The sequence below is a fragment of the Danio aesculapii genome, chromosome 23 (assembly GCF_903798145.1).
Source record: "Danio aesculapii chromosome 23, fDanAes4.1, whole genome shotgun sequence".
Classification (NCBI taxonomy): Eukaryota; Metazoa; Chordata; class Actinopteri; order Cypriniformes; family Danionidae; genus Danio; species Danio aesculapii.
This window is the reverse complement of record NC_079457.1, coordinates 1,107,699-1,126,400: the sequence shown is the minus strand read 5'-3', so window position 1 is coordinate 1,126,400 and position 18,702 is coordinate 1,107,699. Positions and strand designations below refer to the sequence as shown.

General features: G+C 39.4%; 1 protein-coding gene across 1 annotated transcript in view; it reads right to left on the bottom strand.

Annotated features, from left to right (window-relative positions):
* Positions 1 to 3,382: 3,382 nt before the first annotated feature.
* Positions 3,383 to 18,702, bottom strand: part of rigi (RNA sensor RIG-I) — a 31,499-nt gene continuing 16,179 nt past the window's right edge. The window contains exons 13-19 of the mRNA XM_056448969.1: positions 15,720 to 15,865; positions 13,737 to 13,833; positions 11,795 to 11,965; positions 11,291 to 11,439; positions 8,693 to 8,839; positions 8,375 to 8,536; positions 3,383 to 3,994 (exon numbers count right to left, since the gene is read on the bottom strand). Of these exons, the coding sequence (XP_056304944.1) occupies positions 3,842 to 3,994; positions 8,375 to 8,536; positions 8,693 to 8,839; positions 11,291 to 11,439; positions 11,795 to 11,965; positions 13,737 to 13,833; positions 15,720 to 15,865 (1,025 nt within the window). The 3' untranslated portion in view covers positions 3,383 to 3,841. The remainder of the gene's footprint in view (positions 3,995 to 8,374; positions 8,537 to 8,692; positions 8,840 to 11,290; positions 11,440 to 11,794; positions 11,966 to 13,736; positions 13,834 to 15,719; positions 15,866 to 18,702) is intronic.

Genomic DNA, 18,702 nt, shown 5'->3' with positions numbered 1-18,702 from the left:
AACCCTTTCATCGTAAACTCTGTTATCGTCAACTCTGTTACCGTCAACTCTGGTACCTTCAACTCTGGTACCGTCAACTCTGGTACCGTCAACTCTGTTACCGTCAACCCTTTCATCGTAAACTCTGTTATCGTCAACTCTGTTACCTTCAACTCTGGTACCTTCAACTCTGGTACCGTCAACTCTGGTACCGTCAACTCTGTTACCGTCAACCCTTTCATCGTAAACTCTGTTACCGTCAACTCTGTTACCTTCAACTCTGGTACCTTCACTCTGTTACCATCAACCCTTTCATCGTAAACTCTGTTACCGTCAACTCTGGTACCTACAACTCTGGTACCTTCAACTCTGTTACCGTCAACTCTGTTACCGTCAACTCTGTTACCTTCAACCCTTTCATCGTAAACTCTGTTATCGTCAACTCTGTTACCGTCAACTCTGGTACCTTCAACTCTGTTACCGTCAACTCCGTTACCTTCAACCCTTTCATCGTAAACTCTGTTATCGTCAACTCTGTTACCGTCAACTCTGGTACCTTCAACTCTGTTACCGTCAACTCTGTTACCTTCAACCCTTTCATCGTAAACTCTGTTATCGTCAACTCTGTTACTGTCAACTCTGTTACCGTCAACTCTGTTACCGTCAACTCTGTTACCGTCAACTCTGTTACCTTCAACCCTTTCATCGTAAACTCTGTTATCGTCAACTCTGGTACCTTCAACTCTGTTACCGTCAACTCTGTTACCGTCAACTCTGTTACCGTCAACTCTGTTACCTTCAACCCTATTATCATAAACTCTGTTATCGTCAACTCTGTTACCGTCAACTCTGTTATCGTCAACTCTGGTACCTTCAACTCTGTTACCGTCAACTCTGGTACCTTCAACTCTGTTACCGTCAACTCTGTTACCGTCAACTCTGTTACCGTCAACCCTTTCATCGTAAACTCTGTTACCGTCAACTCTGTTACCGTCAACTCTGTTACCGTCAACTCTGTTACCTTCAACCCTTTCATCGTAAACTCTGTTATCGTCAACTCTGTTACCGTCAACTCTGGTACCTTCAACTCTGGTACCTTCAACTCTGGTACCGTCAACTCTGTTACCGTCAACTCTGTTACCTTCAACTCTGGTACCTTCAACTCTGGTACCGTCAACTCTGGTACCTTCAACCCTTTCATCGTAAACTCTGTTATCGTCAACTCTGTTATCGTCAACTCTGTTATCGTCAACTCTGTTACCGTCAACTCTGGTACCCTCAACTCTGTTACCGTCAACTCTGTTACCTTCAACCCTTTCATCGTCAACTCTGTTACCGTCAACTCTGTTACCGTCAACTCTGGTACCTTCAACTCTTTCATTGTCAACTCTGTTACCGTCAACTCTGTTACTGTCAATTCTGTTATCGTCAACTCTGTTACCTTCAACCCTTTCATCGTCAACTCTGTTATCGTCAACTCTGTTATCGTCAACTCTGTTAACGTCAACTCTGGTACCTTCAACTCTGTTACCGTCAACTCTGGTACCTTCAATTCTTTCATCGTCAACTCTGTTATCGTCAACTCTGTTACCGTCAACTCTGGTACCTTCAATTCTTTCATCGTCAACTCTGTTATCGTCAACTCTGTTACCGTCAACTCTGGTACCTTCAACTCTGTTATCGTCAACTCTGTTACCGTCAACTCTGGTACCTTCAACTCTGTTATCGTCAACTCTGTTACCGTCAACTCTGGTACCTTCAACTCTGTTACCGTCAACTCTGTTACCGTCAACCCTGTTACCGTCAACTCTGGTACCTTAAATTCTTTCATCGTCAACTCTGTTATCGTCAACTCTGTTACCGTCAACTCTGGTACCTTCAACTCTGTTATCGTCAACTCTGTTACCGTCAACTCTGGTACCTTCAACTCTTTCATCGTCAACTCTGTTATCGTCAACTCTGTTACCGTCAACTCTGTTACCGTCAACCCTGTTACCGTCAACTCTGGTACCTTAAATTCTTTCATCGTCAACTCTGTTATCGTCAACTCTGTTACCGTCAACTCTGGTACCTTCAACTCTGTTATCGTCAACTCTGGTACCTTCAACTCTAGTACCTTCAACTCTGTTATCGTCAACTCTGTTACCGTCAACTCTGGTACCTTCAACTCTTTCATCGTCAACTCTGTTATCGTCAACTCTGTTACCGTCAACTCTGTTAACGTCAACTCTGTTACCGTCAACCCTTTCATCGTCAACTCTGTTATCGTCAACTCTGTTACCGTCAACCCTTTCATCGTCAACTCTGTTATCGTCAACTCTGTTACCGTCAACTCTGTTACCTTCAACCCTTTCATCGTAAACTCTGTTATTGTCAACTCTGTTACCGTCAACTCTGTTACCGTCAACTCTGGTACCTTCAACTCTGTTATCGTCAACTCTGGTACCTTCAACCCTTTCATCGTAAACTCTGTTATCGTCAACTATTTTATCGTCAACTCTGTTACTGCATTCTGTTATCGTCAGCTGTTACCGTTAGCTCTGTTACCGTCAACTCTGGTAGTTTCAACCCTTTCATCGTAAACTCTTTCATCGTCTGCTCTGTTATCTTCAACTCTGTTATCGTCAACTCAGTTACGGTTTATAAATTTTATCAATAAGTTACAATTATTGACAGAATCAAATATTCTCTATCAGCGTTTAAGCATTCTGCATTATTTACATAATTTTTTACATTTATATTTTATAGTAAACTAAACGATTATTAATGTTAAATAAAAAAATGCAAAGTCCAAAATAAAATAAAATATTTTGAATGAGTATTATTCATTCATTGATTCTCATTCGGCTTAGTCACGTTATTCATCAGAGGTTGCCACAGCAGAATGAACCGCCAACTATTCCAGCACATGTTTTACGCAGCCGATGCCCTTCCAGCCGCAACCCAGTACTGGGAAACACCCATACACACTCATTCACACACATACACTATGGCCAATTTACTTCATCAGTTCCCCTATAGTGCATGTGTTTGGATTGTGGGTGAAACCAGAGCACCCGGAGGAAACCCACGCCAACACAGGGAGAACATGCAAACTCCACACAGAAACACCAACACCAAACCAGCAACCTTCTTGCTATAATTAATAGTCAATAATAAATAACAATAATTAATAGTCATAAACTTCCATTCACGCTATCCATATTTTGACAATTTTATTTTTATTATCACCAGCAAATCCCACAATATCAGATGTGTTAAATACATTCACATGATTTCGCCTTTAAACTAGCAATGTGAGAACAAAGTGCCTTAACACACGTCCTTTTCAGATCAACACACAAATTAAAATAAACAACGTGACGCTAAATGTGAAAATGATGCCTGAGCCTGGCTGAAACTGACGCTTGCATTTGCGAAAGACGCCATTAAACTTTTATTTGAATCAAGGTGGCCTTCTGCGTCATCATTGGTCACAGGTTGTGATTGACAGCTGCTGCTCTAGCCAGTCAGACGAAGGCAGAGTCACTATAATGCGTCATTATTGATTCACGCTTATTAGACTCTATTTTAATGATCTAAGCACAAAGTCTGAAGGATGATCTTTCAATACGTGATCGTGTTGTTTTTAGTTTTATCATTATTATTTTACTCGTGTTTTCAGTTTTTTATTTGACACTTATTAGTTTTTGTTCCATGAGCACAATATTTCTGGCAGTAATTTGATCTCATAGTCTCATAATACTGTGAAAAATGTCATTGCTCTGTTAAACATCCCTTGGGAAACATTTGTAATTGAAGCGTTTTCCGCACTCAATGTGAGGAGTGTGTGTGTTTGTGTGTGTTGTTCATCTGTTTCTTCTCAGTTGACCAGCGCCCATGTTTCAGGTGTGATCTCCGTCATGTCAAACTCTCGGATGGCAAACGTCACGTCGCGCCACTTTCTGAAGTAATGCTGCTTTCCAGTGACCAAATTCTGCACCACGAAACTCTCGATCTTCAGCAGCGGCAGATCCTGAAATCACAACACAACAATACGTCTGTTTATTATCATTAAAGACTACAGAATACACAAGACATGTCACTCGTATAGTTTTGAATGGGGGAAATTGTAACGATCAATATGCCGAATGAAGCCCCGCCTACTATTGACCAATCGAGATAGACTGACGTTTCTCCAGGGAGATTTTTGTAGTCAAAAACACTAATCTCAGGGAATACTTGCTTCACAGATATAAGAAATACATCCTCATAAAGCTTGAAATCTCTACGTTCTAGTTCACTTAAAAACAAAAGTTTTTTGGTTTGGTAATCTGTATGGAACAAACGTCCTGTCAAACGCACATCACAAGCGTGTAAACAAAGAGTCGCTGTCATTTCTGGAGGAGATTCGCCAACAGAACCAAGTTGTGGATTACTTCAGAAGACTAGTGCGATCTGACGGAGAATTATTCAGAGGACGATAATATGTAGAACGCTCATAAATGAGTTTGGTGTCGTGATCTTGTTCCTTTCGTGTGCGCATGCACATTAGCTCGGGCGACCTGAAAATATAGCGATTTTGTTTGATTTGAACGTTTAGAAACAAAAGTTATGATGCAGTTGTTGTTTAATTTTATTGGTGATTGCATATATGTAATGTAATCGTGAGCTTGGCCAACAGTTTTGTAGAATTTGATGTTCCCCGTTCAGACAGAATGCCCGAGCATACTGCCTGAGAGGTGTTTCAAAGATGGCCGCCGAGTGAAATGACTTGGCTTAAAGTGACTTTGTCTTAAGGCGCTGCATTTTAAATGTGCCCTATAATGAAAATCTCTGTATACCAAGGTATAGTAGAATAATAAGAGATCAGTATATGGAAATGGGCATATTGTGAGCCTCAGAAACCACCGTTTTCTCGTTCTCATGTAAGTTTAACGAGTGAAAAACCCCACCTGGACAACAGGCCAATCAGAAGACATAACAAACTGTGATGGGCCACGCCCTCCACATTTGCATGTATGCCCACTTTAGGTTGTTCATCCGGACCTGACGAACATCCATGTCATCAGATCATAAAAAAGCTCTGAGATCATTAATATGCACACCTCATGCTGCATTTGATAAGCAACAACGTTTTCTAGTGAGACAAAAATGATAATTTTCCTCCCTCAGTTATTTTAAGCGTATATTTCACTTATTATGTATGAGGGACTTTTATTTTTGAAAACACTAGCGCTAAGTTGTTTACTGTGCGTTACTGGGAAACGACAGCACGAGGAAAGTTCAAACTGTCCTCAGGACGCAAAATGCAGGATATACAGATTACACATTTATTCATCTCCACTCCGAAGAGGTGTAAGACATGTTTAGTTACATCTTTTGTTAATTTATCGTGTTTATGGTGAAATTTAATGAGTATGTTTTAACAAACACATGCTGAATCATGTCAAATCACTCAGCTCATCTGTTCATGCAGAGGTTGATATTAATTCCTGGCTGTGTTTTCTTTGACTATAACTTCAAAATACATCGCCATATGTCTCTATCACTATCTTTTGTCAAGTTTAATTATAATTTAGCCTTTATCCTCAACAGAACTGGTGAGCAAAATCAGTTACTCTGATTGGATTAATATTTGTCTGTGTTCAGAGTACATCATGCTGTGTGTGTGTGTCTCTAAGAAGGGAACATCAGAGAGGAGCTCATTAATATTCATGACACGAGCCATATATGGTCAATCATGGACCTTCTGATTCTAGGAATATTTTATGAAGTAATAAATGAGCTTATAAAACTGGAGCTTTTGTGAACTTTACGAAGTCAGAAACCTGCTATGGGGACCCTATACAAGAGACATTTTAGCGTCCCCTTGAAACATTTCCAAATGAATATTTTGTTCCATTCATTTTCTTTTTGGCTTAGTCCCTTTATTGATCTGGGGTCGCCACAGCGGAATGAACCGCCAACTTATCCAGCATATGTTTTGTGCAGCGGATGCCCTTTCAGCAGCGACCTTCTTGCTGTGAGGTGAACGTGCTACCCACTGTGCCACCGTGCAGCCCCATGAATATTCATAAAAATGAATATTTTTGCAATAATTAATATGCATTTTTGTCACGAAATTGTTAAATATCTATACATATTTATGATATTTATGATATTTAATGCAGTCTTAATAGTTAAAATAGAAAAAAGGTGGATTGACAGGGTTTAACCACTATAATATATACATATAACTTTTTGAACGTAAAAAGCATAGTTTTTTTATTTAATTTTGAATATTATTGAGTCAGAGCACATCACAGTACAGAGAGCGCCCTTATAAAGATAATCAATGATATCCGCCTGGATACTGATTCAGGCAAACTAAGGCTGCATTTACACTGCAGATCTTGATGGTCAATTCTGATTTTGTAACTGTATCTGATTTGTTTGATGACCTGCTTACATCACCTTTTAAAAGTCTTTTAAATGACTCCAATCGTCTGCCTTTACACAGCACACAGCAAAGGCGCAATGACCAGGACAAAAAAAAAAAAAAAAAAGAGCGGGCGCTGACTGACAGCTGATAATTAAAGAATTTTCTCTATTCCTGTATGTAATCTGTTGGCAGCTTTTGACAAGGTGTTTTACAATAGTTTATGACAGAAAGGTTCTCATTTGTTCCTCTTCCTTCGATATATAGGCTTTTTTAAACCTTTAGGCATCTTAATGTCATGTCCATGGCGTGATTTATGCATGTGATGTATGCACTGGTTTTATATTAGTTTATATTGTCTTTAGGATCAAATAAACTAGAAATTCCAAGAGTTCAGTCAGAGCAGGGTGAATCAGCTACTAACAGCGCCCCCTGCTGCTGGAATCAGCTTCCAGAAATGATCAGATGTGCTCCAACATTAGGCACATTCAAATCAAGACTGAAAACACATCTGTTTAGCTGTGCCTTTACTGAATGAGCACTGTGCTACGTCCGACAGATCGCACTATTATGTATTACTCCTCTTTTTTATTCTTGTATAACCTGTTTTAACACATTTTAATCTGTTTTTATACTATTTATCTATATATATATATATTTTAAATACTTGTCTCTTTTATTCTTGTTTATGTAAAGTACTTTGAATTGCCACTGTGTATGAACTGTGCTATAGAAATAAACTTGCCTCGCCTTGAACCCATTTTACATAAAATAATTCATTCAATATTTAATGCTGAAGTATATAAACAGTGTATTATTGAAAACTAAAAATATTTAAAAACTACCTAAACACAGTTACAATCTGTTGAACTAATAATCAACAGATCAAAATAATGATATAGCTTTTGAGAAAAGCATTAATTAAATAAAAAAGTCCAGAAGGACAACTATACCTGTAACTAAAACCTAAAACACACACACAGACACATTCATATGATTTCTATAAACATAATTTTAATTATATATAGTTGAAATCTAAATTATTAGCTCCGTCGAATGTTTTTTCCTTTTTAAATGTTTAACAGAGCAAATAAATTTTCACAGTATGTCTGATAATATTCTTTCTTCTGGAGAAAGTTTTATTTCGGCTAGAATAAAAACAGATTTTTTTTTTTTTTACATTTTAGGGTAATTTTAGGGTTTTAAGCTCATTTTTTTTCTAATAGTCTTCAGAACAAACCACTGTTATACAATGACTTGCCTAATTACCCTAACTTTACCCTAATTACCCTAGTGAAGCCTTTAAATGTCACTTTAAGCTGAATACTAGTGTCTTGAAGAATATCTAGTCTAATATTATTTACTGTCATCATGGCAAAGAGAAAATAAATTATTTATAAGATTAAGCCAAAAGGTTATTATTAGTTATTAGAGATGAGTTATTAAACTATTATGATAAGAGATGTGTTGAAATAATCTGCTCTCCGTTAAACAGAAACTGGGTAAAAAATAAACTGTATATATATATATATATATATATATATATATATATATATATATATATATATATATATATATATATGATATTCTGCAGTAACAGCACTGGTTCCGCCCACATGCAGCAACAAGCTGAGGACACTGTACAGTTTGACAAATATTGCTGCTGTTGGACAACATAATGTACCTTTGAGGCTTTTTAAGGTGAGATCGTCATTGTTTAGATTGCAGCTATGCAGTTTATTTATAAAGATAACTATAAAGATGCCTAATTTAAATATTTATCATTTCTGAGAGACAGCGTGTCAGCGGCTATTAGCCTGCCATACTGAGCTGACCAAAGACGGTTTACGTTGTCTTTTCACAAGATGGCGACAGGACTGCATAGATGATTAAAACAGCGTAATATTCTACAAATATAAAAAAACTAGACCAAACTCCTCAACAGCATCAGTAAATAACACAGTAAAATAAAGCGTAACAGCAGTGAGCGGTGACCTGTATGGTGAGGTATGAGACGACGAGCCCCCAGTCCTGTTTGCACTCCACACACTGCATCTTCTCCTTCTTACTGAAGCCACAGAAGTTGATGGGCTTTCTGTGAGGAACTCTGGAGCAGCGGGAGAACATGGAGCGGTCCACAACTATGTGATGAGACTCCTGAAACACACACAAACAAAACTCAGACTTATGCAGAATATTTCCATCATTTAAGGACAGATTGAATCACGCAAACTCAGAACACACACACGCCTGGACCCGGTTAATCGCTGCTTGCAGCTATATTTCTAATGAATGTAATAATGAAAGAGATACCTGCACGACTCGCAGGTCGTCGCTCTGACACGCAAACATCTTGCACTTTGCGCAGAGGAGCTTGAAGCTGTCCTGTGTTTTAGGTTTATCAGGACTGGCGCTGAGGAAATCTCTCCGTGCTTTATCTTCCTTCTGTAGTATGTCCACCTGAACACACACACACACACACACACATGTTGAGTTTTCATGTTATATCTGGACTCTCCACAGCTGTAATGATGCATTCTGGAACATTCTGCACTTTTACTTTTTAAAATACTTAATTCTGAGTGATTTATGAGCTGTTGTCCTCACAAAGACCAAAAATGTCCTCACAAGATCATAAATTACTAGTATTGCTATACCTGTGGGGACATTTGGTCCTTATAATGTCATAAATACCAAGACCACACACACACTCAAAACACACAAACAAGCATGCAAACGCACGCAAACACACAAGTACACACAATCATAACACAGTCACACACACACAAGCAGGTGAACACAAACACATACACTCAAAACACACACACATAAACAAACAAACTCAAAACACACACACACACACACACACACACACACACACACACACACACACACACTTAAAACACACTCACATGTGCACACAATCATAACACACATACTTCCACACACACTCAAAACACACACATATAAACAAACACACACTTAAAACACACCCACACACAAACATGTGAACACACACTCAAAACAAACACATATAAACAAACACACTTAAAACACACCCACACACAAACATGTGAACACACACTCAAAACAAACACATATAAACAAACACACTTAAAACACACCCACACACAAACATGTGAACACACACTCAAAACAAACACATATAAACAAACACACTTAAAACACACCCACACACAAACATGTGAACACACACTCAAAACAAACACATATAAACAAACACACTTAAAACACACCCACACACAAACATGTGAACACACACTCAAAACAAACACATATAAACAAACACACTTAAAACACACGTACACACACACGCACACGCACGCACGCACGCACACACACACACAATCAAAACACACATACACCCACACACACACAAACACACACTCAAAACACTAACATATAAACAAACACACACTTAAAACACACCCACACACAAACATGTGAACACACACTCAAAACAAACACATATAAACAAACACACTTAAAACACACGTACACACACACACACACACACACACACGCACACACACGCATACACACACACACAATCAAAACACACATACACCCACACACACACAAACACACACTCAAAACACACACATATAAACAAACACACACTTAAAGCACTCCCACACACACTCAAAACACACACACAAACATGTGAACACACAAACATACACTCACAGCACACACATATAAACAAACACACACACGTATACACAATCATAACACACAATTAAAACACACATACTCTCACACACACTCAAAACACACACACAAACATGTAAACACACAAACATACACTCAAAACACACACATATAAACAAACACACACTTAAAACATACATACGCGCGCACACACGTACACACAATCAAAACACACACACACACACACACACACACACACACACACACACACACACACACACACACACACAAACATACACTCAAAACACACACATATAAACAAACACACACTTAAAACACTTCTACACACACTAAAAACACACAAACAAACATGTGAACACACAAAAATACACTCAAAACACACACACGCAGTACAAACAAACACACTCAAAACACACACACACTTAAAACATACATACGCGCACACACACGTACACACAATCAAAACACACATACTCCCACACACTCAAAACACACACACACGCACACACACACACACACACACACAAACATACACTCAAAACACACACACATAAACATACACTCAAAACACACACCTGTCAGTTTGGGGGTTAACTTCTGCCGAATGTGAAACTGATGCACGCAGCACCGTCACTGACACAAGTCAGGGGAAAGCAGAGAGAGCGAGTGTGCGAGAGAGAGACCTCAGTCATATCTCCACAGTGTGTCACTGATGGCTAATCTCGCTTCTCCGTGGCGTTTTATTTCTGACAAATTTAGGGGGGGGGCAGGCTTGCTGACACGGTGGCACCACCCCCACCCCCTTAGAACCACCACTGCACAACACTATTGATATATATATAAAACACTTTTTATAAAAGGGGAGGGGCTGCTCTATGCCACGCCCCCTGTGCATGTTTCATGTTTCAAACATCCAATAAAAATGGACATTTCAAAGCACTTCACAAGACCTTTAACCACGCCCCTTCAGCTGTCAATTTTGATATCGCTGTGACAGGCAGAAATGATGAAGGGGAGGAGTCTGTTAGGCTGTAACCCTCCTCAAACCCTTTTCCCCATCTTTCTGAATCAAACGCCTACTTCACTACATCCAATCAGCTTGCAGTGGAAAAAAAACAAGCCACGCCCACTGTTTACTCATTTAATATTCGGTTTCTCTAGAAACTTCGTCACGATACGAAACAAAAAATGGGTCGCAGCTTGCGGTTAATGCAGCACCTTGAAACTGAGGTCCGCAGGGCGACTCTGCAGAGCCACAATGGCCGCCTCCACCAGTCTCTCCTTCATCATGTTCATCTTCTCCTTCTCAATGCGTTCGGCACTGCTGGAGATCAGGAAACACCGGCTGCCCTGCGCACGCCCACGACCTACACACACAAGTCACACACATCACAAATTACATTATGACACAGCGACTTTACACATGGACACACATGATACACACATGATACAAACACACACATTACACACAAATACACATCACACATGCATTACATAGACACACATATCATACATACATAGATGTAAATTACACACACAGAGAGAAGACTCACAGACACACACATGCACAAATCACACACAAATTACACACACATTAAACACACAAAATATTACACACACACCATAAACACAAGAAAACACATTACACACACACACACACACACACACAGCAGACAGAGTGTGTTTGTGTTTATGTGTGTGCTCTTTGAATCTGTCAATCACCTCGAACCTGCACCATCTTCACCACGTTTCCCACATACTCGTACATCAGAACCAGGTTGCATTGTGGGATATCGATGCCCTCGTCAGCGACTGATGTGGCGATGAGCATCTTACTCTGATCTGAGCTCTTAAAGATGTCCAGAACGCCCCTCTGATTACTGGGGGTCATTCCTGTAACACACACACACACACGCACACACGCACACACACACACACACACCACACACACACACACACACACACACACACACACACACACACACACACACACACACACACACACACACACACACACCACAGTTTCGTTACTTCAGTGATGTAAACACTAAAGGAGGAGCTTTAAAATGGCAGTTTAAAATCATGAGACAAACTCATCTGTGTGTTTGTGTGCATATATATATATATATAGGTGACACGGTGGCTCAGTGGTTAGCACTGTGGCCTTACAGCAAGAAGGTCACTGGTTCGAGTTCCGGCTGGGTCAGTTGGTGTTTCTGTGTGGAGTTTGCATGTTCTCCCCGTGTTGGCGTGGGTTTCCCCTGGGTGCTCCGGTTTCAGTCCACAGTCCAAACACATGCGCTATAGGGGAACTGATCAACTAAATTGGCCATAGAGTATGTGTGTGTGTGTGTGTGTGTGTGTGTGTGTGTGTGTGTGTGTGTGAATAAATGCGCTTGTGTGTGTAGAATATATATATGTGCGTGTGTTTGAGTGTCTATGTGTGCATATGTGTTTGTGTCTGGGGGGTTCTCTCTGTGTGTGTGAATGTGTTTATAGGGGTTTGCATATCTCTGTGTGTGTTTGTGTTTGTGTGTGTGTGCGTGTGTGTGTGTGTGTATGTGTGTGTGAATGTATATGTATCTGTGTGTATAGATACACTGCATTCGGAAACTATTGATAGAACTTCAGTTTTTCCACACTTCTTTATGTTTCAGCCTTTCAGCCTCAACATTCTACACACTATCCCCCATAATGACAATGTGAAGAAAGAGTTTTTGAAATTGTTGCAGATTTATTCAAAATAAAAACCCTGTAAAATCACATATACATCAGTATCGACAGCCTTTGCTCAATACTTTGACAGTGATTACAGCCTCAAGTCTTCTTGAATGTGATGCCACAAGCTCGGCACACCTGTCTTTGGGAATGTTTGCCCGTTCCTCTTTGCAGGACCTCTCAAGCTCTATCAGGTTGGATGGGAAGCGATGGTGTACAGCCATTTTCAGATCTCTCCAGAGATGTTCAATAGGATTTACGTCTGGGCTCTGGCTGGGCCACTCATTCACCGAGTTGTTGTGAAGCCACTCCATTGATATTTTGGCGGTGTGCTTTGGGTCATTGTCCTGCTGGAAAATGAACCGTCCCAGTCTGAGGTCAAGAGCACTCTGAAGCAGGTCTTCATTCAGGATGTCTCTGTACATCGCTGCGTTCATCTTTCCCTCTATCCTGACTAGTCTTCCAGTTCCTGCTGATGAAGAACATCCCCACAGCATGATGCTGCCACCACCATGCTTCACTGTAGAGATGCTATTAGCCTGGAGCAGGCGTTGCCTGCTTTTCTCCAAACGTAACGCCTGGCGTTCACTCCAAAGAGTTCAATTTGAGTCTCATCAGAGCAGAGAGTTCAGTTTCTGATGGTCTGATGGTTTAGAGCTTCACGCGAAAGGCCGTCAATACTGATGTAGATGTGATTTTTCAGCTTTTTTATTTTTAATATATTTGCAACAATTTCAAAAACTCTTTTTTAACATTGTCATTATGGGGGATAGTGTGTAGAATGTTGAGGAAATAAATTAATTTAATTCATTTTGGAATAAGACTGGAACAAACAAATGTGGAATAAAAGAAGCGCTATCAATACTTTCCAAATGCACTCTGTGTGTCTCTATATATGTGTACCTGTATATGTTTGTTTTTATATGTGTGTGTGTTAAATTTCCACCTGAACCAGTAAAGTTGGATTTCCGGCCTTTTCCAATGAGAACTCCAGGCTTCAGAAACTTCAGAGTATCAGTGTCATCAATCCATTTCTTCATGGCCTGATGATGAGCACACACACACACACACACACACACACACGCACACACGCACACGCACACACGCACACGCACACGCACACACACACACACACACACACACACACACACACACACCACACACACACACACACACACACACACACACACACTCTTTGTTTCACAATCTTAGTGAGATTACATAGACTTCAGTTGTTTTTCTCTCAGGGTAATGATGTTAATGATAGTGTCTGTGGCCTGGCCTAACCCTAACCCTAACCTCAACCCAATCCTCACAGAAACAACTGCACATCATCAGATACTAATAAAAACATCTGGATGATTTAGAAGAGCTTTTACAGGGTATATGCAGGAATCCGAAAGGTAATTTCAACACCTTTTTAAGACTTGCTAAAGACCTTCTCTGAATAATTGAAGACCTCGTCGCCACTTCAACTTCTTTGCCATTTGCCCTTAATGCCATTGTATTGTATTGTTTACATTTATTTTTAACGTATATTTTTAAACTACATTTTATTTCTGTATATTTTTCAGATGACATTTTATGAATGATTGTATTTATTGTAAATTCTTTCTTAAAAACTCTACTTTTTGTATTAATATTATATGTTAGGCACCTAGGGTCTGAGAGTAACGTAATTTTGATTCTCTACATGTCCAGTACATGCGGTTGAATTTGACTTTGACTTTAAACTTTTAATCAGGATCAAACCTTTAACTTAATAAACAGTTATTAATACACAGTTGTAGTTAAATAAATCAATAAAGCACAACCGTGCAACAGAACTCAGATAAGGTGTGAAAGAAACAAAGCTTGAGAGAATAAATTACGCGGTTGTTTTCAGAGACAGGCTTCAGTCACTGTTTAAACTCGTCTTTCTCCAACCAGGAGTCCACAAACTTACAATTTCCCATTTTGCCATCTGTTTGGCTCTATGGTTTCGCTACATGTGGAGATCGTCACATCACCTTCCCGCGATTGTCGCAAATAACGTGACATCACCCGGACGGAGGAGCTTGGCTGGATGTGCCCCAGCCTGAACCAATCGCATGGATTGAGTACACTATTGTCAATATTAGGAGGAAAATAAATATATTTAAGCTTTTTTGGAGTCAAACACTTTGAACAATGCTTGAACAAAATTTAAGACCTCATAAAAACACAATTAAGACTTTTTAATACCTTTTAAGGCCTTAATTTTCCTCATAATTGATTTATCCACTTTTATGATTTTTTAAGACCCCGCAGACACCCTGTTTAATTAGTGAGGACCAATGAAAGGTCAACACTAGTTTGTTGTTTTGATCTCTCTCTAGATATAGTTGTAGTCAGAATTATTAGCTTTCCCCTGTATATTTTTCCCTCAATTTCTGTTTAACAGAGAGATTTAATTTAACACATTTCTAATCATAATAGTGTTAATAACTCATCTCTAATAACTGATTTATTTTCTCTTTGTCATGATGACAGTAAATAATATTAAACTAGATATTCTTCAAGACACTAGTATTCAGCTTAAAGTGACATTTACAGGCTTCACTAGGGTAATTAGGGTAAAGTTAGGGTAATTAGGCAAGTCATTGTATAACAGTGGTTTATTCTGGAGACAATCCAACACTAATATTGCTGAAGGGGGCTAATAATATTGACCTTAAAATGAGTTTAAAACAATTAAAAACTGCTTTTATTCTAGCTGAAATAAAACAAATAAGACTTTCTCCAGAAGAACAAATATTAGAGGAAATACTGTGAGAAATTCCTGAATCTGAGAAACATCATCTGGGGAATATTTGGAAAATAAAAAAACTAAACAAATAAATCTGACTTCAAGTGTAAGAAGACAACTGAGAACTCACAAGCTGAGATAAACCTGCACAAACACACTCACGTCGGCGAGGGCTCGTGTGCGGACGAACATGACGGTGCGCGTCTCCTGATTGTTGTGATATTCCTCCTCCAGGATGAAGCGCAGCTCCTCCAGTTTGGGGTTCTGCTGCCCCTCAGTGGCCAAACACTGCAGCTGCGGACGCTGGGCTGAAACACACACACACTCATCAGCACACACTCATATATACACTGCTGCCAATGCACACACACACTAGCTGTGTTTCCATACACCTATTTTATGTGCATTTTGGAATATTGCATAAACTAATGAGTAATAGAGATGCGGATTAATTTGGAAATGTGCATAAAAAACATGCAAATAATCGAGTAGGATAAACTGTTTATCTGATATCTGATCATTTGCATAAACTGTGCTGTAAACAGATGTAGTGGGTAAACCCCTGCGCTTCATCAGTCTGCGCTTCAGTGCTGTAGTTTCTGCTGATCAGATGATTTGACAGATATAAATGTGTGTGTGAGGGTCTTTGTGTCATTAATGTTGGTCTGCAGATATAAATGTGTGTGTGAGGGTCTTTGTGTCATTAATGTTGGTCTGCAGATATAAATGTGTGTGTGAGGGTCTTTGTGTCATTAATGTTGGTCTGCAGATATAAATGTGTGTGTGAGGGTCTTTGTGTCATTAATGTTGGTCTGCAGATATAAATGTGTGTGTGAGGGTCTTTGTGTCATTAATGTTGGTCTGCAGATATAAATGTGTGTGTGAGGGTCTTTGTGTCATTAATGTTGGTCTGCAGATATAAATGTGTGTGTGAGGGTCTTTGTGTCATTAATGTTGGTCTGCAGATATAAATGTGTGTGTGAGGGTCTTTGTGTCATTAATGTTGGTCTGCAGATATAAATGTGTGTGTGAGGGTCTTTGTGTCATTAATGTTGGTTTGATCAGATATAAATGTGTGTGTGAGGGTCTTTGTGTCATTAATGTTGGTCTGCAGATATAAGTGTGTGTGTGAGGGTCTTTGTGTCATTAATGTTGGTCTGCAGATATAAATGTGTGTGTGAGGGTCTCTGTGTCATTAATGTTGGTCTGCAGATATAAATGTGTGTGTGAGGGTCTTTGTGTCATTAATGTTGGTCTGCAGATATAAATGTGTGTGTGAGGGTCTTTGTGTCATTAATGTTGGTCTGCAGATATAAATGTGTGTGTGAGGGTCTTTGTGTCATTAATGTTGGTCTGCAGATATAAATGTGTGTGTGAGGGTCTCTGTGTCATTAATGTTGGTCTGCAGATATAAATGTGTGTGTGAGGGTCTTTGTGTCATTAATGTTGGTCTGCAGATATAAATGTGTGTGTGAGGGTCTTTGTGTCATTAATGTTGGTCTGCAGATATAAATGTGTGTGTGTGAGGGTCTTTGTGTCATTAATGTTGGTCTGCAGATATAAATGTGTGTGTGAGGGTCTTTGTGTCATTAATGTTGGTCTGCAGATATAAATGTGTGTGTGAGGGTCTTTGTGTCATTAATGTTGGTTTGATCAGATATAAATGTGTGTGTGAGGGTCTTTGTGTCATTAATGTTGGTCTGCAGATATAAATGTGTGTGTGAGGGTCTTTGTGTCAATAATGTTGGTCTGCAGATATAAATGTGTGTGTGAGGGTCTTTGTGTCATTAATGTTGGTCTGCAGATATAAGTGTGTGTGTGAGGGTCTTTGTGTCATTAATGTTGGTCTGCAGATATAAATGTGTGTGTGAGGGTCTTTGTGTCATTAATGTTGGGCTGCAGATATAAGTGTGTGTGTGAGGGTCTTTGTGTCATTAATGTTGGTCTGCAGATATAAATGTGTGTGTGAGGGTCTTTGTGTCATTAATGTTGGTCTGCAGATATAAATGTGTGTGTGAGGGTCTCTGTGTCATTAATGTTGGCTTGTCAGATATAAATGTGTGTGTGAGGGTCTTTGTGTCATTAATGTTGGTCTGCAGATATAAATGTGTGTGTGAGGGTCTTTGTGTCATTAATGTTGGTCTGCAGATATAAATGTGTGTGTGAGGGTCTCTGTGTCATTAATGTTGGTCTGCAGATATAAATGTGTGTGTGAGGGTCTTTGTGTCATTAATGTTGGTCTGCAGATATAAATGTGTGTGTGAGGGTCTTTGTGTCATTAATGTTGGTCTGCAGATATAAATGTGTGTGTGAGGGTCTTTGTGTCATTAATGTTGGTTTGATCAGATATAAATGTGTGTGTGAGGGTCTTTGTGTCATTAATGTTGGTCTGCAGATATAAATGTGTGTGTGAGGGTCTTTGTGTCAATAATGTTGGTCTGCAGATATAAATGTGTGTGTGAGGGTCTTTGTGTCATTAATGTTGGTATGCAGATATAAGTGTGTGTGTGAGGGTCTTTGTGTCATTAATGTTGGTCTGCAGATATAAATGTGTGTGTGAGGGTCTTTGTGTCATTAATGTTGGGCTGCAGATATAAGTGTGTGTGTGAGGGTCTTTGTGTCATTAATGTTGGTCTGCAGATATAAATGTGTGTGTGAGGGTCTTTGTGTCATTAATGTTGGTCTGCAGATATAAATGTGTGTGTGAGGGTCTCTGTGTCATTAATGTTGGCTTGTCAGATATAAATGTGTGTGTGAGGGTCTTTGTGTCATTAATGTTGGTCTGCAGATATAAATGTGTGTGTGAGGGTCTTTGTGTCATTAATGTTGGTCTGCAGATATAAATGTGTGTGTGAGGGTCTCTGTGTCATTAATGTTGGTCTGCAGATATAAATGTGTGTGTGAGGGTCTTTGTGTCATTAATGTTGGTCTGCAGATATAAGTGTGTGTGTGAGGGTCTTTGTGTCATTAATGTTGGTCTGCAGATATAAATGTGTGTGTGAGGGTCTTTGTGTCATTAATGTTGGTCTGCAGATATAAATGTGTGTGTGAGGGTCTTTGTGTCATTAATGTTGGTCTGCAGATATAAATGTGTGTGTGAGGGTCTTTGTGTCATTAATGTTGGTCTGCAGATATAAATGTGTGT